The sequence below is a fragment of the Aquila chrysaetos genome, chromosome 11 (genome assembly GCF_900496995.4).
Source record: "Aquila chrysaetos chrysaetos chromosome 11, bAquChr1.4, whole genome shotgun sequence".
NCBI lineage: Eukaryota > Metazoa > Chordata > Aves > Accipitriformes > Accipitridae > Aquila > Aquila chrysaetos.
This window is the reverse complement of record NC_044014.1, coordinates 8,603,223-8,627,961: the sequence shown is the minus strand read 5'-3', so window position 1 is coordinate 8,627,961 and position 24,739 is coordinate 8,603,223. Positions and strand designations below refer to the sequence as shown.

Sequence of the window (24,739 nt, the reverse complement as noted above, 5' to 3'; positions counted from 1 at the left end):
GCCCGGGATTTATTTCTACATTTTCCACTGTTTTATATTTTATTATATGAATTTTTGTAGTTTATTTCCTCTCTGTTACAGGGAGGAAACAAAGTGTCCATTCATTAGTCCCTTGCTGAGCAGTCTACTAGAAATGGAGAGCTTCCAGCCTGTAGGTTAGTGGTTTGCTCTCACTCTTCCAGAGATAATAACTAGACCGTGTTTAACCTGAGTTCCTCAGGAAATTAAATAGGTCATAAATTATAGGTTATTACTGCATTTTAATATTCCTTTTCTATTCTGTCCTGCTCTAGGTTTTCAGAAGTAGTTGAGTTAATTCTCTTTTTTCTCTTTTCTTTTCTTTTTTCTCCTTTTTTGTTCTTTCTTTTCTTTTTTTCTTTTCTTTTTTTCCTTTTCTTTTCTTTTTCTGTTTTTATTACTAGGAACTCAAATATATTCAAGCAGAGATCACCAAGTGCTCGTTCTGCTATTCCTGTGTTCCCCCCATTCCCACACAGACCACACAGGAAACAGGCAATGGAAGAGGCAGAACAGCTCCATTGTCCCCTGCAGTGCAATGGGTGGCCAGCATTAAAACCACTTTATTACATGTTACCACTTTTCACTGCTTGCTGTGTTATAACAATGAAGTTTTAAAATAGCAGAGCTAAAGCTTTGATTTTAAAGGCCACATTATAAAATTAATTTTGAACAAGTCTACTTTTTTTATGCTTACTTATGCCAAATAATTACTGGGTTTCTCACTATTTGTGGTCTCTCTCCATCAGCTTTGCTGCTCAACACTGCATTCCAAGTGGTTAGTGATCTCTCTTTATTTTACATACATATACACACACACACACACACACACACACACACGTATGTATGCTATTTCCCAGTAAAGGATAGCTCAGACTTCAGCACTGAACACAATATGATAGCTGTGAATTTATTACACAGAATAATCTGGGTTTATTCCTTCATGTAAGGTAGAAAAAAGTTAGTGCAAAAATAGATGGCAAATACAAAGACCACCAAGAGCAAAGGGAGACCAGAAACGTAGTTTGGGAAGAAGGTTTGCTATAAATACAACATTTCAAAAGTAAGCAGTATAGTTTGTATATGGAAAAAACAGTACTAACAGAGCTTAAGAACAAAGACGAAATCTATTTGTAACTATAATCCTACAATTTCTAGCTTCTACTATACTTTTTTTTATGGTGAAGACCATATGGAATCATCTAATCTTTACCCTGCTGTCGTGGTTTAACCCCAGCCAGCAACTAAGCACCACACAGGCGCTCACTCAGACAGTTAACTCTATCCCAGCTGAAACTAGGACACCTGCCACTTCTTTACCTTTGCCTCTTTCATTCTTGGCTTTCAGAAAAACAGTTTTTGAAACAATCTAGGCATATATATTTAGAAATAAATTACGCTAATAAATATTTTTATAGTGACTTGAAATTACAAACAAAATCTTTCTTTTCTTCTTCCTACACAAACTAGAGAATAAACTTGTAGAAGAAACTTTACTATTAGCACAGCAGCCTGATTACAAAGGGCAATTACTAATTTTGAAGTACACTAGAGAGACATGACCTGATTACAGCACAGTGATTAGGATACAGATATAGATTAAGATTACGATGTACTGATATGGCCGACAGAATAAAATTAAAGTCACCTTTCTAGCAGCTAGTGATTTACAAAAGATCTTATACTTTGCAAAGTTGGAGTCGAGCAAAGGTAATTCACATTTTACTTTTATTCTGAAGCATTTAGGTTCATGCCATCTCATCCATTTCCATGGGAGGCAGGCAACCACACACCTTTGAAGTAATGGCCTTGATCCTGATTCTGAAAGCACTTGTAGATGTTTCACATATGTGGTTCACTTTATACAATCCTGAATTATTATTGTGAGTTACTTACCATGTAAAAATCAAGCATATGGCAAATAGCTGCAGGAGTCAAAAGCTTAATGTCAAATACTTGTCCCACTGAATTTTTTCAGTCTCTGAAGGAATCTTTTACAGAACTGTTAATCGTGCTGAATGGTCATTCTCAGACAGTGAGAAGTATAGTTGGAGCCAGACCCTTCTTTCTAGGGAGAGCAGTTCCTTTGCCATAATTAGAGGCACTGAAGCACCCTCCACAAAACACAGTCGTTTCTTTAATAAGTGACACTGAACACCATCCCAGCCTACAGCAGCTTTCTCAGTTTGAAACACAAAAGCAGTCAAGTCTCAAAAACTTCAGAGAAAGCTTTTCATTGTATTTTCTCCTTGATCTACTGATAGAGCAGTTCATTTTCTTTAATTTTGTGAAATGACTTTTTTTTATTCATCAGACCTGTGTAAGAAATCACTGTCTCAATCACCAAATGTTCCCGTTTGACTCATCCGCTTTTCCTTTGGCCTTTGGGTAGGAAGCTTCACTTCTGAAATATTTTCTAAGTTCACTTTTGTGAACTCTTCTCCCTCAGTTGCACTTTGTTCCATTTTAAAAAATAATTGCATTTCCTGCAACATAATGTGCTAGTTTCAGGTTTTTAAATTTCATCAGAACCCACATTTTCTTTCTTAGATAGAGCAATGTCTTTTCTTTAAAAATCACCATTTTATAGCGCACTATCAGCTATAACATGGCACTTTTTAAGCAGTAAATGCTATAACAAACCCTTTTTCCAGAATTCTCAGTTTCGTTTTGCTAACCGGGAACAGCTTTTCCACCAATAAGACATTTGTACTCTCATGTATATTGTTTTGCTTCTTACGGTCAAAGATTTTCTAATTTCTGAACTTTGCTGCTGCAGTCTATTCTAAGACAGTATCTCCTCTGAGGAAAACTCTTTAACAAGACAAAACTGTCAATAATCCTAATCTTTTTGGATGTTAAAAAGGCTGGTAGGCTATAAAGTTCCATTCCTCCAGGCTTTTTCTGCCTCAAAGCAAAGAGGCCAACTTCTCATAGGTATTCCCTGCGGGGAATGTAGTTAATCCTTTTCAAGATGTAGGAACAAACCCCGTAATATGAATTATATTTTCAATGGAGTATTTACATTTCCAGGTATACCATCCAGTAATGTACAAAGCAGAAAGCTGCAGAAGCTGAAAGCATAGTAAACTCATACACAAGTATGCTCCAGAAGAGCATACAACGGGCTGAAGTATGATCTTTGCTTACTGAGACCAACTGGAACAGAAACATTGCTATTTTAGGTTAATGGTGAAATGCAGCTGAATTGAGTCTGATCACTATTACGTAAGTTATATGTAGTCAGCTTTACCATCATCTTCTGTATGATAGCAGATTTTAGCCTATTTCCTTAACTGCTAAGGTTAGACATCAATCCTCAAAAGACAAGTAAATATGAGCAGATATAACATTTAAAAAGGATGGTGATCACTCCATAGAAAAAGGAAGGGGTAAAAAAAACCAGCTTCTGAACAACACAAAACCAGTATAAAGCGTGTAGTCCCAGAGAAATAAAGAAAGTCAGGGCTGTTTGATCAAAACTCGCCAGACTCTGAGTCAGAACCCATGTTTCACAAATGTGCACAAGTTTGACGGGATTCAGTGCCAGCTGCCTTTTGCCTAGCCAAATTATCTTCTTTCTCCTGCTCCTACCATGCTGCTGCTCTGCCTGCTCACTTCCATCTCCTGTGATTCCCACATGGGCTCCCCCAGCCAGTCACCCACGTTTCCCTCCGCCCGAGGTTCACTCACTCCCCACTTCCCGCAGCCCACACGTCCCACTCCGTCACCTCTTCTTCCTCAGCTGTGCCCCATCTACCACTGCTGCTTCCCTCCGTGGTCTGGGGTTTCTTTCCCGACCCCCGGCAGGCAGAGGCCAAAGGGCAGAACCAAGGTCTGGCAGGGCACAGGGCCCTGAGGGAAGGGCTGTGGCCGGGCCCAGCCTCACCTTCCTCCAGGGCATCCCAGCTTTAATCAACCAGCCCTCCACAACGACAGCAAGACCCCGGGGAACTCACAGATTCCACGAGAAGAGAGAAATGAACCTGGATGCTTTGTTCCAGCAAATACAGCTCACAGAGAAGCAGGCGAGGGAGAAGAGGCACCTCATCCAACAAGGTCTGCCCTGGGGCTGCCATTTTGTGGGTCCGGCAGCAGCACTGACCACACTTAATGGCCTCTCCATCTCCTGGGGGAAGAGCAGGGTGGCCCCACTGTGCTGTCGTGAGGGGACCTTTATCAGTGAAACCTTGGCAGGCAGCCGGCCTGGCTGCTTCTTGCCAATGGCATGTTTTTATAAGAACGTAACTTTTACAAACAGAGCACACATTCATACAGGTTTTTGTTGTGTTGCAGCTAAAAGTGACATAAATAGAAGTTATGAAAAAATTAAGCAAATAAAGGAAGAGCTAAGCACTGCTAAAAAGAAATTAGAAACTATGGTAAGCAGGCATGTTTATAGTATACAAAATAATGAAATACATTATATTTACAAATATATGACCTATTCTTTCAGGAACAGATTCATAAACACTTTCAAGGAGTATGCTTCACCTACCAAATAACACAGCACTGAGAAAACTTACACTGTGCATTTCTGTGGTGAAAAAAGGTCTGTCAACGTCTTTCCCCTCTCACAAATCTCACCCTTCAGGCTGGGTCCTGGCTATGCTCATGGACTCGCTCACCTCAGGGGTAGGAACGTTTCCAGATAACACTTCTAAAAACTGGAAGCGCTGGAGACAGCACGTGTGCACGTGGAAGTCAGTCCTGCTCCGCAGATAGAGCTTGGCAGGGAGCGGACCGCCATGTCAGGTCAGTCCGTGCACAAGACGCAGCCACCAGGCGTCAGCTGGAGGCAGACGAGCTGTTCAGGTCCGGTGTGAGCGGCCCTGCCGTAACAGTCCTGGAGCTCGTTCTAGCACTACCCTTCAGAGGCCCGGAAACCATTCCTTTGTTGTCCACTGCCATTCATTAAAGGCCTTTCACGAAAAATACATGGAAACATTCCCTGTGTTTACTTCACAGGATCTTGATTCATATACTAAAGATCTTCATGTGAGCCTGAGCTCACCGTAAGGGCTTAAAAGGCCTAAGTGTTTTTCAGGGACGCCAAAGGCAGTGGAAAGTTTCTGAATCTGTTTAGTATTTTTAAGATTTTAGTATGCTTTCCACTTAACCAAACTGCAGACATATTTCAGATTAAGCTTCCAGTTTTGGAGAGCTTTTCACCATTAATACCTGTGGTTACAAATGATTTAAAAGTCCATTTGCTTGTGCCTGAAAATGAAGTCTAAATATCATCCCCTGTGCTCTTAAGTATCTGCGCTGGCAGAATGTGTATGCACAACAGGAAGGCATAGGGAGCCTCCTTTGAAGTCAGAACAGTTGTATCCTATCACTTAAATAAACATCTTCAGGAAACTTTGGGGACTGCCTCACCTAATTGTGAAAATATGTGTTTGGGGGATGATTTTCATCCTTCCAAAACCAGGCTCTTTTGCCTTTTGTAACAGACTGTGTAATATATATAATAAATATCAACATTACTGTGAGGGGGTCAGAATAAAAGAGAACTCATTTACAAATATTTACTGGTTGCAAATTGAGACTATAATCATGCAAGCAGTTATTCACGTACTTGCATTTATGCATGCCACAATCACAGAGCCCAAAAGTGCTTTAAAATAGTAACTTATTTAACCAACACAGGTTATATCTGGGTGTTGCCTGTTAGGTAAAGTCCTTTGTAGTCTTGCTCATAAATTTATTTATGAACATCACAATTTTATGTTTATACTACTAATTTGTTATTGATGCATTGTGATTTATAATCAAGGTTTATGTGGTAGGTACAGAAAGTCCCAAGAGTAGAGCCATTATTGTAAACAACTAATGGGAAGAGCTGAAGAACTATTCCTAATTAAATCTTATGTGCTTTACCCACCAGGATTAATAATATTCTCACTGACATCCACAAAAATATATTTTACTTGCTTGCTTAGTCTGACATCATTGATTCATTTATAGATAGGAAATGGTATGAAAAACAAGTGGAATGGGAAAATGCATTTCAATTAGACTGTGTTTAGGTTTAAAGATTATATAGTTACTGAAATTATTTAAAGTAATTTATTTTTCAGTACAGGAATTCAGTTTACATATGTCTACAATAGTTAATGTAATTCAAATAATATTTAATAATGGTGTTGAGCTAATGCTGTTCCATTTGTCCTGCACCAGATAACTGCACTTCTTTACAAGCATGCATATCCAAGCACGTGCATGCACAGCAGCTTATACCTGACCAAGCAGATGAGACTGAGTTCAAAGGTGTTTTGACCTCTATTTCACAGAGACTGCCTGTGGTCAATCAAAGATTCCTAGGAAATGCTATTTTTTTTCCTCTGTTCTGTGAAATCAGGTAGCATGTAATTAGAACCCAAATTATAGCATTTTGCTTTTCATGGCTTAATGATTTCTTAAAAAATATCTGTTTCAAATGCATAGCTTAAGTTGGCATCTTACAGATGGAGAAATTACACTACATCTAGTTATATTCAGTAATATAAATACCTTGGTATAAGACCATCTACTCTCTTTGAATTACTATGTAAAATAAATATTCCTGAGGCAAGCACTTCCTGGACATTTAGCATGCCGGACATATCAGGGATAAGGAAAAAATCTGGTCCTTTTCTTTCCAACTCTCACATTGTAGTCTTAGGGCATTTGATTCCACTATCCTCTTCCTCCTTTTTTGATCAGATGCACTTCATCTGCACCCTCTCTAAAATCACCAACATTATTTCATTTTACAATCTTTTCATTTTTACCTCTGTAATATCATTATTATTTGGTCTTTTCTGCTTCTGCACACACAAACAGTCATGTATCAGCCTGGCTATTCAGTTTACTTCCTGATACTTACCCTGTGCCTTTAAAGTCTGTGGGCAATTCTGCTAACTTGACTTTCCCTACTCATGGTTCTGAGTATTACAGAATGAGTCACTCTCTTGACCTCCTTTTCTCCACTTCACCAGATGAATGATTCTCATCCTTTAAGACTGTTCAACACTTAGCTGTTACCTATTTATCTGCTGTTATAGTTTATCCCACCATATATCTTAACTTAGATTAGACAATGATACAGTAGATGCACTGGAAAATTGAGAACAACTTTTCAGCAAATTTTGAAAATGCGGTGGTTGAATAGCATACCCTTCTATCAGATAAACTACTGTTTAAAATTAATAAAACTAAAAATAAAACTACATGCAAAATAGAAGTTTGGGACTTGGGGGGGTTATGGTCAAACTCTCTTTAACCAATGAGCTAATTTCTATTACACTTCCTTGGCTAAGAATTCCAGAAATTGTGCTCAGAACAATATAAGCATATCCCTCCCTCCTTCACATATGCAATAGTAGCATTGCAGAGCTGATGGTATGTACAGCCATTGAGTAAAAAAAATGGTGTTGGACCCCTGTCCCTCTGATATTATTGTCTGAATTGGTACGTGATGAGCTTTACACAATTAGATGGAGGACACTGTATTATGTTGGGTAAAAGATCCCATGTGATCAATATTTTTCCTGGTTTTAACCTGAAACTGAGCAGACTTTAAAACGACACTTTAGATAGATGGACCAGCACTAAATGTGTCTTTTAAAGAAAGGATACTTTTCAAAAGCTTAGTGGTATATTGGAAGATTATTGGGGGAAAAAAGAGCTGTTATGCTTTTGCTAGTCCAGCAGCTATGCCAGCTGTGTTTTAACTGGACCAAGATTCTTATGTACAATATCAAAGTATATGAAACAATAAAAGAATAACCTTACTTTATAACCTTTTTTTCTTTCTCTTGGAAGGTTCAGCATCTGTCTGAAAAACAGTTCTACTTGGAAATTCTGAAGAAGCGTGAAGACAGCTTAGAGAAACAGAAAGCTGAACTTATTAATCAAAAAAGCAGTCATCTTAAAATCTTTGTATGTTTCCAGCTATGGTATTCAGACAACTCTTTTCTACTGTATGAGAGTAGTCAGCTTTAAAATTTGAAAATATGGAAGAAGTAATGTTTTAAATCTGGAAAATATATTCTTTTTGTAATCTAGCGTACCTAACAATGTAAATATAGATAAATTCTCACTTTTAATTTAAACCATGATCTAAGGTAATGTATGCTGCACTTTATCTACAAAGCTGATTTAACATTCTTGACTTCATTTTCTAATGTCTGCTGTTGTATGACTGAACTCCAATTCTGACATATTATTTCCTTTGTAAAAGAAAACTAGGAAAGTCTCACCTTAAATTGGACAGGCTCATCCACAATAAAACATATTGAGAAGGATCAAAGGAAAAACAGGGAGGCCAACCCCACATTTTAGGAATCCTGACATACCACACAATCTCTTTGATGCTAGACACACCTAGCCACCCCTTAAAAGGTAGCTATTTGCAACATATACAAAAAACAAGCTTTTCAGTGCTCTCTTGTGCTAACCTGAATATATTGCCTTCCTCTTACTTCATTGTGGGTCCTTGGATCTGTAGCTATTAAGAAATGCCACAGATGAGTAGTCTTCTCTGCATATGTATTTGTAGTTTAAATCAGCAGAGCTAAATTTTAAACATTCAGTATGAATCACCAGTATTAACCCTAAATCTTTAGGCAGATATCCTTTTAATTAAGTAATATTTCTTCAGCATCCAAAGTATTCCCATTCCTAAATATACAAAGAAAGAAAAATAAATATTACAAGTATCATAGAAAAAATTATTAGCTACAAAAGCTAGATATCCTTTGAAGAATTGTGAAGTTTCTTTTAATTGTAACCACTCAAGTCTGATATATAGGTTATCGTTTCTTTCTTCCTGTACATAGGGGTCATTTCATTTTATTTAATTTAGCAATCAGTTAGGATTTTTTTAAAGGAATTTAATATAGCCTTTCTCTTTAGAATATTTTTTCCAGAAAATGAAACAGTGACTTCTTATCAACTATGGCTTTCTTGGTAGTTATTGAGGGAGTTAAAGTAAGTCTGCATTCTGCAGAGGAATGAACACCACTTTTATTTCATTAAATAACAGTCTAAAAAAAAGAGTGGCCATACTATGCTACTGACTTTAAACAGAACTTTCTACTAATTTCAATAAAGAGTTGAACTGAAAAACTGCTGGTACAAGTCTGTAACATAATGTAGTGATTTTTTAAATGTTTTTTTATTATTAAGAATATATCCTTCAATTTTTCAGAAAAAAAAAGTTAAAGCAACAGACAAAATGACAGAGCTGTAGACACTTTTCATGTTCTCATAACTCAGGAAAAGTAAATATACTACATTTATACTACAAGTTTAAGGATAAACAACAGTGTGTTTCAGTCTGCCTAGCTTAACGAAGACTCTTTTTTTCACCTGAACATTCCATTTTCCCTTTCTTTTTTTCAGACAGATGCAAAGAGAAAAATGACTGAAGAGGAAGATAATTTTGCTAGAGAAGTAACAGAGTTTAACAATGAGTATGGACTAACAAGTAATAGAGACCTTCTGATTAAAAAAAAAGTCAAGACTGAATTAAATGATTTAGAGAATGAGGCAGCTCTGTTGAAAAATGGTAAGTCTTATATTAAACTATTTAATCTTGGATTACCAGAGAATGAATATAAATCAGTAAATATAGCTATGCAAAACAATAATTTTAATTCCATTCCCTTGCTGTCTGGAACTTCCTCTTAGAGTATGGTCTGACGTACCACATTACACAAGCATAATTAAAGCCTCTTCTGTTCCCTGTCCTCTTCAGTCCTCTCTGACTATGAGCACTATGAGGAGAAGAAGCAGACCTGCAGAAGTGGCTTCCAATGTCTAATGTCAACCAGTACAGAGGTGCACTGTCACACATAGCATACTGTATTAGGTTTGCGCTGATTATAATCACCCATGGTTGAGCTATTTAAATTTCCTTAGCTTCAAAAGAATCATATGCACAGTGTTCTTGTAGGACTGGTCTTTTACTGCCACAGTATAACTTTATCTTTGAGTTAAGATACAGAATATGAGATTTCTCAGAACAGAGAGTCAGACTGAAAAGCAATCCTTTGGCAAGGAAATAGGAGTCACTATGGATCACAAGCTGAACATGAGTCAATGACATCAGAATGCCAACACCATACTGAGAAATAAACATAATTCTGACCTCTAAGACATGCAAAATAATCCTTCACTCTATTTAGGGCAGTTAAGCTGTTAGCTGGAGTACTATGTATGCAGTTTTGGATGTTAAACTTCAAGAAAAAATGTGGACCAGCTGAAGAGAATCCACATGGGACCAGTGAGAGTGATCAGAGATCTGGAGAACATGAGAAGGAAAAAAATTAAAGAATTGGGACTATTTAACCTGTGAAGGAAAAGACTGATGGAAGATGGATATCAATCTTCAAATCATTCAAGGATTCTGTAAAAAGGAAATTAATATATTCTCCATACCTATAGTGAACTGAATAGAAAGTACCAAGTGTAAACCACAATAAGGGAGAGTCTGGCTGGCTGTTTAGAAATCTTTCTAAGAAGAACAGTGAACAACTTAAACACTCTGCTTTAGGAGATTCCATTACCAAATGAATTAGGAGTCTTCATTACCAAAGGTCTTTAAAAATGGGTTAGACAAGCATCTGGCAGAAATGACAGAGGTACAGCTGATGACCCTTCAAATTCCTTTCTGCTCTCATGATTCTATGATTCATAAGTGCCAGCACTTTGAATTCCCGATATCTGATGTAAAGTTACTGAAATTTGACTATCCATTTGAGTTTGTACTTGATGGTACCTTCCTTCTGCATTTCCTGTGGCTCTGATTCTGATCTACAACTGAAAAAAAGTCTGTATTTGGTGGCACCTGTTACTTTTAATGATTAATTTTTACATATTCAGACAGATCTGATCAGTCAAATGATCAGTAGGACATGAAAGGCAACTAACATTCCTCTCTAAGTTCAGTTGCTGTCTTGATTCCATCCTTTTAAATTGCACTTTTTTTGAGGTACAACTTGTCTGTCTTTCTGTCTGCTACAGTCCTGAGCACACTGACAACACTAAAGAGAAAAGTTTACTTAAACTCATAACAAGGAAATTATGTGAGGACCTCCAGTTGTCAGGGAAACAATCACAATTAATTCCAGATGCTGTCAATGGTCAGGTTCAAATGTCCATAACACTAAACAAAATAAGGGTTTTTTTTAGTCCTGCTGAGAAGTGTCTGTTCACCACCTATTCAGTAAGTCATCTTCCTTTACAGCTGAAGTAACTCTAAAGCAAAAATTCTTTTTATGCCCAGTCAACAAAATATTTCAAATATCTTAATAACATTAAAAAAAAAATTATTTCATAGTTATGAATACATTATATGACATAATTTCCTGTGAACTGGGGTTTATATGACTGATTTTAGTTAATTTTAGTTTTATATTTAAGGTTCTTTTTGACTAGCTGAAGATTGGTAGTAGTTAAGAATATTTAAGATTATATCATGAAGACTAAAACTGCAATGTGTTTTAATTTAAAACATATTTTTTCTTAGAAATGGAGTCAATGGAACATAAAAATGTTCAGTTAAATGCACTCCAGCTGCAGAAGAATGAATTAAAGCAGGATTTATTTACTCTCCAAAGTGAACTCAAAGGTGTGCCTGACAATCACATGTTATGATAATTATTTGTGGCTTGACAAATGCTTTTGAAAAATCTTTTCTCTCAAGTTATTTTTCTCAAGAAAAAGAAATCATACAAACAAGATTTTAATATATTTTTACGTTATGTAATACATCATTTTTAAATATTGTTATAACAATTATTATGGATTTCAATAAGATTTATTTTAAATGTCAGTGATACTGAGGTCTATAGATTTGCTGAATCATAAGCTATAAATATGAAAAAGAAATTTTTACTTTTGCTGGTAAGTGATATACTTAAATGGAGAATTAGTGTTTCAAAGTGAACTTAAAATCAACATAAATATTGTTTAAAACCCATTAACCTATAATTAAAGATTCAAATTTTTAACAAGCAACATGGCTTGGACTGATAAAGACAGATTTGGCCTCAGTGCTAAACCTCTGAGTTGTAAATTCAACTGTCATCTCTTTACTGACATTCGCGTGTTCATGTATGAAAGTCTGTGCATTACAAAAAGAAGTCCATGCACAAAGCTAGGAAGAATGTGTTGAATACACAGGAAACCCTATAAAAGAAAAAAAACTAAAAAGATACAGAGAGAACCAAGAAAGGTTCTGTGTCAAAGGTGATCACAAGAAATAGGGATGATTTTGAAATTTGGATTAAAAGAAAATGTAATCTAGAAGTGGTTTAGTAACTTTTTTACAAATGTGTAAATAACATCTCACAGTAAGAAAGCTAAGAAAGACAGGCCATAAATAAGGGAAAAGGAAGGAAATTTTCTAGAAGATTGCAATATGCGTACCAATTACAATAATAAAATAATTCATGTTCTTTATTCTGATGCCTTTACCCTACAAACAGTTTCATGAAGAAATATTAGAAAAGATAAATTTAGAAAATTTAGGAAGTCTTTGAATATGGATGATTAATATATATTTACAAGGTAATTGTTATTTTATGTTTAGACCTTGAGAAAGTAATCAGGGAAGCTGAAAGAATGACAAAAGATTTAGAAGCAGAAAAAGTCCAAGTCATTGAAAAACCTCAGACTGATCCTGAATGTTTAAGGTAAGAGTCTTATATTAGTAAGTTCCTAAATTTAATTTTAGGTCTGTAACTGCAGACCCGTCCTTGTGGCAATGACTATTTTACATTCCTGTACAATATTCCTTTGAAATCAGAAGAATCATTCATTTTTATTACAGAACACGAATTCCTGTTGTTTGTTACAGCCTTTCACCCTTACATGCATACTCCAATGAATTAAAAACTGGAAGCGTTTGCAAGGAAGTCAGCCAAACTTGGAGGCAGAGCAAAAGAATGCTCTTTGGGTGGAAGGCCAGTTCTTAAGTTTTTGTAAAAATAGTGGTGGTATGCAGAGTACTGATGAACTACCCAATGCTATACGTACATCTGCTGACTGGCTGTACAACCTTCCCCAGAGCCTGACTGCTATGGAATGGATTGGCCACAATAACCTCCTTGGGTCTGGTGGGCCTTGAATTGAAGCTACTAAATGTAGATTTGTTTTCTCTGTGATCTCTACCGTCAGTTCTAGTTTGCCTTCTAATTAAGCTGGTTTAGAACAAAATTTTGAAGATTCAACCAATACAGAACACCTTGAACAGCCTCCCTTAATAGTGAATATTGCTTCCCAGGAACTGAGTGGCAATAACTCATTTCTTTCCAGTTTGCTTAAGTGCAACATTTACATTTTCACTATAGAGAAAATAATGTAATGTTTTCAACAAAAATATCTTCCAATGCAGAAAGCCCCATATCACAGAATTAACCATCTTTTTCCTATTTTATGGTGTTCCAGATGAAAGTGCCTGTGGATATTTAAAAATATTTAATAGACAATGCAGAGGAACTCCTCCTAGAAAAGCTGGTCAAAAATATTCTCTAACAGAAATTGTTAGGGAAAACACAACTTTTGTTACTATCACATTTTTTTTCCTATACATTTCTGAGTTTGACAAAAAATAAATATAGCTTTTTTTTTCTGAAAACTTTCAATGGAAAAATAAAATTTTGCAGAGAACCCTGACCATTTTTTTGAAAGACAATTTGTTAATGGCCCATTTTTTGCTGAATATTGGGTTTTGAAAGAAAATGATATATCAGCCCTATTACTAACTCTCTTCAATCTCTTACATGGTGTTGAGACATGGCCAAAATTCCCTCAGCATAAAAATTAATTAGCTCACAATTCTGCATACGGTAGCAAAAACTTTGCATTCAACATATATATAGAAGACACAGTGTAAATAATAACAACAGAAGCAATTCTGTAAGACAGCATGTTATAATTCACTTCCTCGTTTTTCATTGCATCGTGATATATTAGGTTTTGTGATACATGAGGTTGTCAACTTCCTTCTAAATAACATACTTCCCTTGGAGTAGTTTACTGCCATGATGCCACTTAATATCCCAATTGGTGTAATTAGTTTTCTATAACAGCTTTCCTGTGTATAAGGAACAGAGTAGCAAACAGCTCTGCCACTGATTGCTATGAGATCCTAGGCAAATCATTCAAAAACATGTATGTCTGTCTTTCTACATAGTAAAATTAACTCACAGCTCTGTGGAACGATACTTTGGTTTTATCTGGGTGGAAAACACAACAGTGGATAAAACATATTAAATTCTATTAACTACAAAACCACAAAGTGTCATTTACAACCAAATCAAGAAGGATGGTGAAATTTTTTTATTTCGTAAAATGCTTCATTTTATGGTCAAGATAAGCTTACATTATTTGATAATTGCATGTAGTGCAAAATATAAAGTGTTCCTACTGCTATTACTACTATCACAAAAGCTAGGTCTCCTTGAGGTGTAATAATGTATTGAATAAATTTTCTTTACATTAAAATATTTTTTCATTTCAGATACTGGACAAAATTTAGGACAGATTTGCCTAAACCATACTTCTATCTTGCACTGGCTTTTGATCAGAAAAGCTCAATGCTTTACAGAGAGAGATAGCCCTGAATAAGTTAACTTAGATGCCAGAAGCAACATAGCTATGTTACTGTACTTCCACGTCAGCACGAATAGATTCTGCTTTTCAGCAGAGCCAAGCAGGCAATCCTCATTTGTCTATTTCTGTATGTCATAGTGCTGTGTTGTTTAGAATTATCCCAAAATTTATCAGACTCGTACAACTCTATCAATTCTTTTTTTTGTTGTTTTTTAACAAAACCTGCTCATAACTTCTTGGATTGGACTACTGAATTAAGGGAATGAAAGGGAATTTAAAGTATAATATTATGTATTAAGTATAATAATAATTTAAAGCATAATCTATATGCTATAAATAGTGCAGTATATTACTAGTCCCCCTGGAGGTACCTGATCGCCCTCCAGTACCTACAACGAGGTCATCAAGAAGATGGAGCCAGGATCTGCACAATGCCGCACAAAGGGAGAACAAAAGGCAGAAACCAGAAGTTGAAACAAGAGGGGTATCAAATGAATGTAAGGAAAAACTTGTTTATCATGAAGATAGTATAGCAAAGGAAAAGGTTGCCCAGAGAGGTTGCATAGTTTTCAACCTTGAAGGTTTTCAGACTTGACTGGATAAAGCCCTCAGTAACCTGGTCTAACCTTGTAACTGATCCTGCTTTGAGAAGGACATTGGGCTAGATGACCTCCTGACATCTCTTCCAGTCTGAATTAGCCAATGAACCAATAATCATTGTGAATTACGCAGCCCATAGATCAATACATGTGCACTGGTTTGTGCCTACACTGCTCAGAGGCAGCATTATCTGCAACAAACCAGTCACCTCCACGCTGCCTAGCATTTGGTGAGATCATATCTGCTCTGGTTCCTGTGTAGTGTCTCTGTGACATTAAGATATAATGTCATCTATATACACATATTTTCCATTCAAAATGCATTAAATACTTAAAGAAGTTATGTCCAGCACAACAGAGTGCTGGTTCAAAATGACAATACATAGCACGTGCATTGCATGCTCTACGATGTGCCACAGAAGTATTTGAGGGACCACAGCTGCTGCGGCAGAGCACGTGCTGATGCAGTCCATGGCAATAGTCTCTCTGGAGCAGATCCTTGAACAAACTATCCTGTCCACTCCTGTGGGTGCCCCCTGAAGGGAATCTGAGAATAAAGAATTCATGCAGTGTCAGTGGGAAAAACTAAAGTACCAGCCACCTGGGGTGAACCAGGAAGCCCTCCTGACGGTCTAGATACACCTTTGGCACTTGCAAAGGACCTTTTGCAGCCAAAGTACCAATTAATGCAATCTCACATATACTAGTGCCTATCTTAATAGGAGTCAGGGATTGAACCTACTGTGTTTGAGAAACAACCCTAACAAGATCAGCTTTTTTCCCCATACAGAATCTAATGCAAGAATAGAATTTTAGTTTTTACTGAAAATCACATTTAGTATATATAAAGAGAAGACTATTTTGACACAAATATGTATTTTTGATCCACATTACTTTTTTTTCTAAGAAATAAGCACAAACTTTGATTTTTTTTTTTTATTAAAAAAAAAAAAATCAAAGTTTGATTTTTTTTTTATAGAGCAGGAAACCACACCACTCTCTAATGGTAAAAATACCAATGTTTTCAATCCTTCCTTAGAACAAATGTGAGAGACACTCAGCATCAATAACCAGATATATGTAGCTCCCAGATCACCCTGTAAGTCTGTTATTGTATCACATACCTAGTCCCAGCTTAAAAATCAATATCAAAAGTAGCTGGCAAGGCAAGAATCTTCATTATAATTAAATATATATCTTAAAGTAAATTGCATTTCAGCTGAAGAGTGTAGCCAGCAAATTCAAATTACAGCAATTCATCTTTGAGCTGAGAAAAATGCCCTGTACCATGTCTGCAGTTTCATAAAATTTCTCCCAAATCCATCAAAAAATTACAAAAGGTCATGAGAAGCACATACCGGTAATTCCAACAGCTGTTGGTGCTGCAGTTATAGGCTTGTTCTAATACACATCAGATGCAGGAAAAAGCTAACCAAAATTTGAATGTTAAGCACAGATGTAGTTATGGATAAGACACTATACCCTCTTCCTCAAAGTAGGCACCCTGCAAATTGTAAGTCTCGTGATACAGGTGCATAATTCAGAGAAATATTTAACAAAGAGGGCCTTTTTTTTTTTTTTTTAATCAGAAAATATCTGCAATTAAAATCAAAAGCCTTATTTTAATCACCTATTTTTGCCAGTGCCAGCCCCAAAAACAAAACAGCAGGAAAGAACTTTGGCATCAGCTGTCTTGAGTCACATTTCCCTGGCAGGTAGCAAGTAGCATCACTTAAGTGGAACAATACAGGGGTCAAGCAGAGACTAACTGATACCACTAAATTCCTAGCTATGTCATTTCACTATTATATTCATTGTAATTACTTACTATATTAATTATTTATCTTCTTCCACATTTTAATTTTAAATTTATGTGTTGCCTTATGTAAAGCAACCTAGAAATAATTTTAATTAACGTTTATTTAGACTGAGAGAGTTTCTACCTAAAATTGATATTTTTCCTACTATTCTAAAGGTAGACTAAGGATAAAATGTTTCTTTGAAACCTAAATTTCTATTCTACTTCAGAAAAACAGTAGCAGAAGGGAAAGGCATGAAGTCACCCTACTTTGTAAATAGTTCAAGGCTTTGTATACTTGCCTAGTTCCTAAAAATGTAGTACTGCTTCATATACTTCATAATACAGAAAAAGAAACTCCATTACCAAAATTAGGAAGGAAAAAGCAATGCTTTCTTTCATACAAATCATACAGGAAATATGTTCGTTAGAGCTGAACAAATGTTTCACACTAACAGTGGACTGCCTAAAGCCATGCATGGTTCTGGTGGTTAAAAAAAAAAAGTTTGCCATTTAATTTTATGTTAAATTTTATAATCAGGAAATATCAATCTCTGGAGTAATATATGTAGTTCAAAATGAGTTTTTTAATGACAATCTCCTCATCGATTTTTTAAGCTTTTCTTTTTAATAGCAGTGCCTAGTGGAACTATTATAGTTTGAATTATGTTAAAATAGGTTTCCATTACAAATTGCAGTATGGATTTACAAAAAGTAGATCAAATCTGACTAACAATATCTTTCTTTGATAACACAACCGATTGGTTAGACAAAGGAAATGCAAATGCCATCCACCTAGACATTAGTAAAGTATTCGGTGTTATCCCACATGGGAAACTACTAGTTAACCTGGGGAAGACATATTAAAAATTTTAAGTGAGTAAGGAAATGACTAATAGTAACAACAGTAATAGGTCTGAAAAAGGAAATTTGGGGCTGGAAGAAGGTAACTGCAGCCACAGCTGGTCTTGCTAATGTTTTAAATAATGACTTTGGAATAGAAAATGTTTTAAACAACAGTGTAAAACAATTGAAAAACTCTAGACCTTGTAGACTGGAGTTGCTAAAAAAGAGGAGGAATATAATTATATGCAGTGCAAGTTTATGTACTTGTACACAACTAAGGACTTCAATAATAGGTACCTGGAAGCAAAGAAGAGACGCCTGAACATAGTATGTAATCAAAAGACAACTATAAACATCAAAAGTAATTATAGCTGTGGAAAAGATAAAAGCAAGAGGCATTTCCAACAATAAACAGGAGGGTGTAAGAATACTGTGTATAAATTTCTCACCTACTTTTCAAGAAATATGCATTCAACCTGGAAGATGAGCAGAGAATGGAGAGCCCATAATGCAGAAGGAAACAAGGACAATTCTAAATCCTTTCTAGCTCTGAGAAAATTATACAGTTCACATGAAACAAAGCAGAATAGTATAGAGATACTAATTTCAGCAATAGGGTAGCTGTATTAATACATCCAGATTGAGATCTAATTTTGCCTGTACAATAGAAAAATCAAGATATTTGAACTAGAAGGATCATTGACCCATATTTATTTTCCCTGCCTTTCAATAGGAATCTTATTGACCCCTAGAAACACATTTCAGTTTTGATGTCTCTGATGCTTGTATATTTTTTTTTTCCTGTGTAACTTGTTCTTACAGTTCCAATGGAAAGTAGTCTGTATAACTTTGGTTTGCTGTCTGCATAAAAGCAAATCTATTCTAAATGTGCAGTTTAATTGTGTGCCTTAACGTTTTCATGTTTATTCATCTATAATAACATATTCCTTAAAGACTCCTTGTGATATTTTATGTATTTGGGGAATATAAAGTTAAAAAACCCCAACCAAACAAACAAAAAGACCCCCATACTTTTCAAGACCTATAACTACTTTTATAAATAGTTGCCTGATAGCATTCACAAAACACAAGCTTTAGTCAATGATAATTATGTATTTTACAATCAGCATTTGATCCAGAACAGTAAAAGCTGAAATTTTCATATTTTACCTAAGGTATTTCTATTTATTTTAATTTACATTTAATTCCCATTGTTATGTAGCCTAGTACCCTGTTCACTTTCATGTTTCATCTTCTTGCTAGCATTTATTATTACTACTAGATCACTTTCTTAATTTTTATTCTATTTATGCTCCTTCAAGCACATACTTTTATAATTTATTTGTTCAACTCAAGTGCTTGAATTTATGTTTTGAGATACTGAATTCCATTTAGGACTCATTTTCTTCCTTCCTCAATCAATTGATAATAGTCTGAAATTTATTGACTTCTTCAGCTGTATCAATAGCATTTTCTGTTTAGTAGTGTCAGCAAATTGTAAATACCCAGCAAAATCCTGCTCTCACTATAGAAACATACACATTAATTTAGTCCTGGTACTGAACTGAGACTGAATGACCTCAATGCTTTAGCTCTACTTTGGCTTCAGACAATAAACCAAAGTCTTCTATACTTTTCTTCAGTGTCAATAAAGTCTTAAAACCTTGATAAATGTTTCTCCTGACCTTTATGATAAAATTCAGGAAAATCAACATACATACTCTCAAGTTTATATATAACATCTTAGGGAACTTTGTTTTGTACCATAAATTCTATCAGGATTCTATCTGGATATCAGTGTCAAGCAATTCTGTTTTATAATACACTCTAATGTTTTCCCTTGTATTTATGGTTAAAAAATAAAATGGTGGTCATAAACAAGGCACAGACGAGAAGGAAAATATGAAAAAAATATTTTACCTGTCTCAGCAAAACATAACCAAGAGACAGTCTGCTCCTTCTGCAACTCCAACAATAACCAGATAGGGTCTTTCATCCCCACTTAGAAAAAAAAGGCTCTAAAAATACATATTCACCCTGCCTTCTACACAAACTATTTCTTCTCTGAGATGTCTTTACATAAAATTATTCTTGGAATGCAAGTTTTGGCTACTGGAGTCTTGATCCGATAATTTGAATCTGTGGATGATTTTCAGAGAAACCTGTTTGACAATAACATTATTTTCATCATAGTTCAATTCATAATACTAGCATGTATTGATTTCACAATTATTTTTCCTATTTGCCTTCTGCATATACAGCTGAAATTCAAGAATAGTGCGTATCAACCACAAATGCCAATGCATTTAATAGCTGTGCTCATTTCAAAGCTGCAAAATCGATTGTCTTCAGTGATCCCCTCCTTCTTCATCTCTTTGTCACTTCTGGCATTCAAGAGTAATGGAAAATGGACAACTGATAGCAAAGCTCAGTCTGGGGCAAGCTAGCATCCAAAAAAATGCTGATGCTTTTGTCCCACCTACTTGATTTAAGGCTAGGTTTTGCTATCGCTATTTATCTTGAAAGTTTTTCAAAGGAGTAGTCAAGCCTCCTTTCACAAATACAGCATTTCAGCTCCAGCTGTTCACTAGAGTCCATTACCTGTGGTGCTGTAACTTACCAATACACTGTTAATTCAGCACAATAACTTTTTTGAAAGATATATTTTATTGTCATCAAGGAGACCAAAATGCTAAAAAAAAAAAAAAAAAAATAAAATAAAATAAAAAAACAAAGGACATGGAGGGCCTAATGCTAATGTGATTTTTCAGTTTGTTTGGGCTTTTTTTTCTGTTGGGGTTTTTTTGGTTGGTTTTTGGTTGGTGGGGGTTTTTTTGGGGCGGGGGTTGTGTGTTTTTTTAAGGTATTTGCTTTTTATCATAGTCATAAGGAGGGTATAATTGTCATATTAATCCTTATTCTGGCAAAAGGTACATCTCTTTCCATTTCCGAAGGTGACAGAAAACCTGCCCTCCATCTAGAGAGTATAGTTTCATGAATAATTGGTTTGCACATTCAATCTGATAGTGGAAAGATGAATATGAATATCCTGCTTATCTTAAGTGTAAAATGAAAAAGCTAAATCTGCTTCCAGGTTAAACATTTTTTTTTAATAGTTCCATTGTCTCACATTCCTTCTGGTAAAACTTCATCATTTATTCAGTAACTCAGGCGTCCCCAATGCATTAATTGTGTAGACTGTAACTTAACAGACAGCCCTTGTTTTGTGAGTATAATATTCCTGGCACATACTGTAATTATCTAGCTTCTAAATAAGAAAGAAGGAAGACCTGAAAGCAGAATCAATTGATTAATGTAAAAATTAATCACCACATTTGAACGAATGTCTTTTATCACCACTAACCCATGCTATGTAAGGAGTTGTGCTGTCACCACATTTAAAAGTTTTATAAAATATTTTAAATAAGATTTTAAAATCCATATGCAAAATGTTACAGTTTCAAAGCACATCATCAATAGTAATTAATTCACTATCCCAAGACACAGACCGATAAGCAACTCTTACTGCTTATCTTCTGGTTGTTCTATCCTTAGCGTACACCTAACATAGAGTGGTATCATTCTTAGCTGACAACTAGCAAACAGACTATGCATCAATTTTACAATGTGGAAGACAATGAGAGCATTTTCTCTGAGATTAACAGACTATGTCTTTTCCTAAAGTAAATTAGGCAAAGTAGGGCTTTTGTTTGTCTTAAATTAGGGTTCCAATATCACACTAACAGAGAACACAGAAAGAAAAAAAAATGAGGAGGCAAGGCAATGAAATTAAGCTGATTTAATCAAGATCAGAAGCTGATCTTAGACCTTGGAATGAACTTCCCTCAATGAAAACGGTCTGTAAACTAGCACTGTCCTACAGTAAATATTTCATTTCTTAAAGTGTAGTTCAAAATGTCCTTTTGTTCGAACACTTGTATGTATTATAAATGCAGGAGAAATATTCCTGAAAGAAGAGGCATTTACTCCTTCGTAATACAAACCCACAGAGCTCATACTGTTTCCGTATTGATGGTAAGATATTTACATTTTCCTCAGGAATAGCAAAATTAACTTATGGTCCAGCCTTATGCTACTATTCTAATGCCACATGGTGACTAAGCTATTCCTCTCATATGAAACTAAACCTTTTACTTTTAATAAAGACATTTTCTTGTGTAGAAAACAATCTCTATCTGTAGTAGGACAGCTAAAGAGGTGCATCATCTATATAATAGGGTTAAATAATTTATTCCCTATTATAGCATATAAAAGAAAAAATAGTTGCTACCTCTTCTTTCAACTTCAGAAGAAATGAGGTCCCTCTTTGATGCATCAGTTTAGCTATTTAATGATAAGCAGAATATATACTTTTCCTCCTTTTTTTCAGTCTGTCTATATGTCCCAAAATATTCACATTGTTTGCTGAAACTGTATTAAGGGTAAGCAACTTTATCTTTCTCATTATGCTTTTCTTATGACAGCCATGGAAAAACTCGGTATAATCTCATCACCTTGTATTCATCAGACTACTAAAAGCTCTGGCATAGATTTCTCTTGGCCTACCGAGTATTAATTTAAACCACTACAGTCATTGATGTGCAAAGTTTAGGTGTCTCCTTTTAGGAGGACTAAATGCTCTTTTGAATGCAAAAATCATTACATTAAAATCAGTCCTTACTGTAGAAAAGTTGGGGAATTCCTGGCCGAGACTATTGGGAAAGAGTCAGTAAGCGCTGAAGAATAATAAGAGCGGTGGGGAGAGAACAGCAGCAACAGCAAGGGAGTCTGCGGAGGGGTATGGAGCAATCATTGCACAGAACGGCTGCACAGGGTCAGGCAGAGGACCCATCTAATCCAACATTCTGCCTCCACCAGTGGCTACAAGCAGATATCCAGGGAAAGTAAGAACAGTAATGTATGGTACTTCCTAAATATCAATGTTCAAATTCGCATGTTTAAATAAGGAAAATGACGACTAATGAGGCATAAATCTTTCATGGTTTATGAAAACAACACGGTCCAGGAATTTGTCTAACAAAGTACTTAGTCAAGATATACTTTGTAAAAACCCAAAATGTCATTTTCTGAAGTTCCTTACATTACCATCACAACTGCCCGTGCTGAATGAAATCCAACGATATTGCTGGAGAGCAACATATTGGACTGCCAGTTACAAAACCAGCAAACTTAAACCCTGATCATGCAAATAGATCAATGAGGCTTTTCTCACATAAGTCAAATTGACAACTGGGACCAAAGCTGAAAAAAAAAATAGTTACCCAAGTACAGTTCCCTGATCTGAAAATTTATTTGGTTTTGGACACAGGCTTAAGAAAGAATTGGAAAATTGCAGAAATGATGATTGGGAAAGCATCTGTGAGACTCTTCAAACAGAAATTGAAATTCTGCAAATGGTATGCCATTTTCATTATGTATTTTAAGTGTTTGATAATTTTAGTTTTAAATGTGTAATTTAAGATGATTAGCAGTGGTTTTAGATAAGCAGTTTTTTATACTATGTACACAGCCAAACATCCTTGTCTTGCAGGTGCACTCCAATTCTCATTTGTTTTAGCCTATTATTTCCAAATGTCCAGGAATATCATTTCTCACAGAAAAGGGAAGTACAGAAAAGCATTTAAAGATACATTTTTAGCACAAGACAGACCTATTTAGGGGACTAGTACTAATCATTAGTTTCCTGAAAGCTGCAAAAGATTACGCATTTAGGAGCTAAATTAATCTTTACCTTCAGCTGTCATTTAAATGGAAGATGGGAATATGGAGAAATAGGATGATAATAGCATCCTTTTATGTAATATTTTATTTTGTCCACTCACAAATTCCTTACAAAAATTAAAGTGTGGTTTTTCTCTAAATGTCAATCCTAACTTCAAATTTCTTGATTGTCAGTCTGTGTAACAATACAAAGAGAAAAAATATTTTGGAGTCCCATTCTTGGAAATAAAGGGTTCTTAAAGGTTCATTTCAGAGCCCCTGATTGAGCTGCCACTAGGACCAATAGCAGAATAACAATCATGGGAAATTTGTATTACTCACTTTTATGATCAGTTTCAAGTTTCTGTTGGAGGAATCAAACTTACTTGCACTTTATCCGTTGATTTTATCATGCTTGTCAAATTTCAGAAACAAAAAAACCCCCAGCTTAATGCTTAAAAACTTCTCTGTAAAGAACACATTGAACTAATCAGATTTCATTTTCTATAATTCAATTCTTTCTTTTTTCCAGAATCTATCACAAAAAAAGTCTTCAGAAAAGTGAAAAATATGTGGCATATGATATGTAGTGTCATAGAAGCTAGTCTTTGAGTGTTTTGAAACCATTTTACTCAGGCTACATCAGGTTTGCTTCTGGTTTTTTTTGTTCAATTAAACCACAGTTTGTATCTGCGTTTACTTTTCAATAAAAAAAAAAAAAAATTCATTTAAAAGTGGTGAGATTTTTGTGTTTTATCCTCAAGTTCAACAGCTATCCATCTTTAGTTCCCTCTTTGTTGCCCACGAATGGACAGTACATAGTCCACTACACATAAAGCTGAGTTCCTATATTACTAGCTCTATTCTCTATGTACTACTTTTTAGAATGAACGCTCTACTATTTTTAAGGTAGTGATGTGGTCTTATTTGAGAGGAAGACTGCTATTACCATCAAGAAATATTTAACAGGAGCTGTGGCTATTTAGTTTATACCTCTACAATGCAATTCTGTAACAATCTCTCTGAAACAGCTCAAATCCAGCAATACTGCATGATGGTCCAGAATAGTTTCCAGATCTACTGATCAGTAGATGCCTCCATTGATGGCAAGTAAGTTCATTACTCAGCACTTGTCTTCTGATTACATGAG

General features: G+C 35.4%; 1 protein-coding gene across 1 annotated transcript; it reads left to right on the top strand.

Annotated features, from left to right (window-relative positions):
* Positions 1-3,998: 3,998 nt before the first annotated feature.
* CCDC172 (coiled-coil domain containing 172) lies at positions 3,999-24,154 on the top strand. The gene is made up of 8 exons (XM_030031305.1): positions 3,999-4,077; positions 4,315-4,400; positions 7,828-7,944; positions 9,409-9,574; positions 11,537-11,638; positions 12,602-12,704; positions 23,198-23,285; positions 24,122-24,154. Exons 1-8 carry the CDS (start codon positions 3,999-4,001, stop codon positions 24,152-24,154), a joined length of 774 nt encoding a protein of 257 aa, XP_029887165.1.
* Positions 24,155-24,739: the final 585 nt, after the last annotated feature.

Excerpts from the sequence above, each read along its gene's own strand:
- CCDC172 (XM_030031305.1), top strand. The coding sequence starts at position 3,999 with ATGAACCTGGATGCTTTGTTCCAGCAAATACAGCTCACAGAGAAGCAG. Across the intron at positions 9,575-11,536 it reads GGCAGCTCTGTTGAAAAATG|AAATGGAGTCAATGGAACAT; the intron begins GTAAGTCTTATA and ends ATTTTTTCTTAG. Across the intron at positions 12,705-23,197 it reads ACTGATCCTGAATGTTTAAG|GCTTAAGAAAGAATTGGAAA; the intron begins GTAAGAGTCTTA and ends TTTTGGACACAG.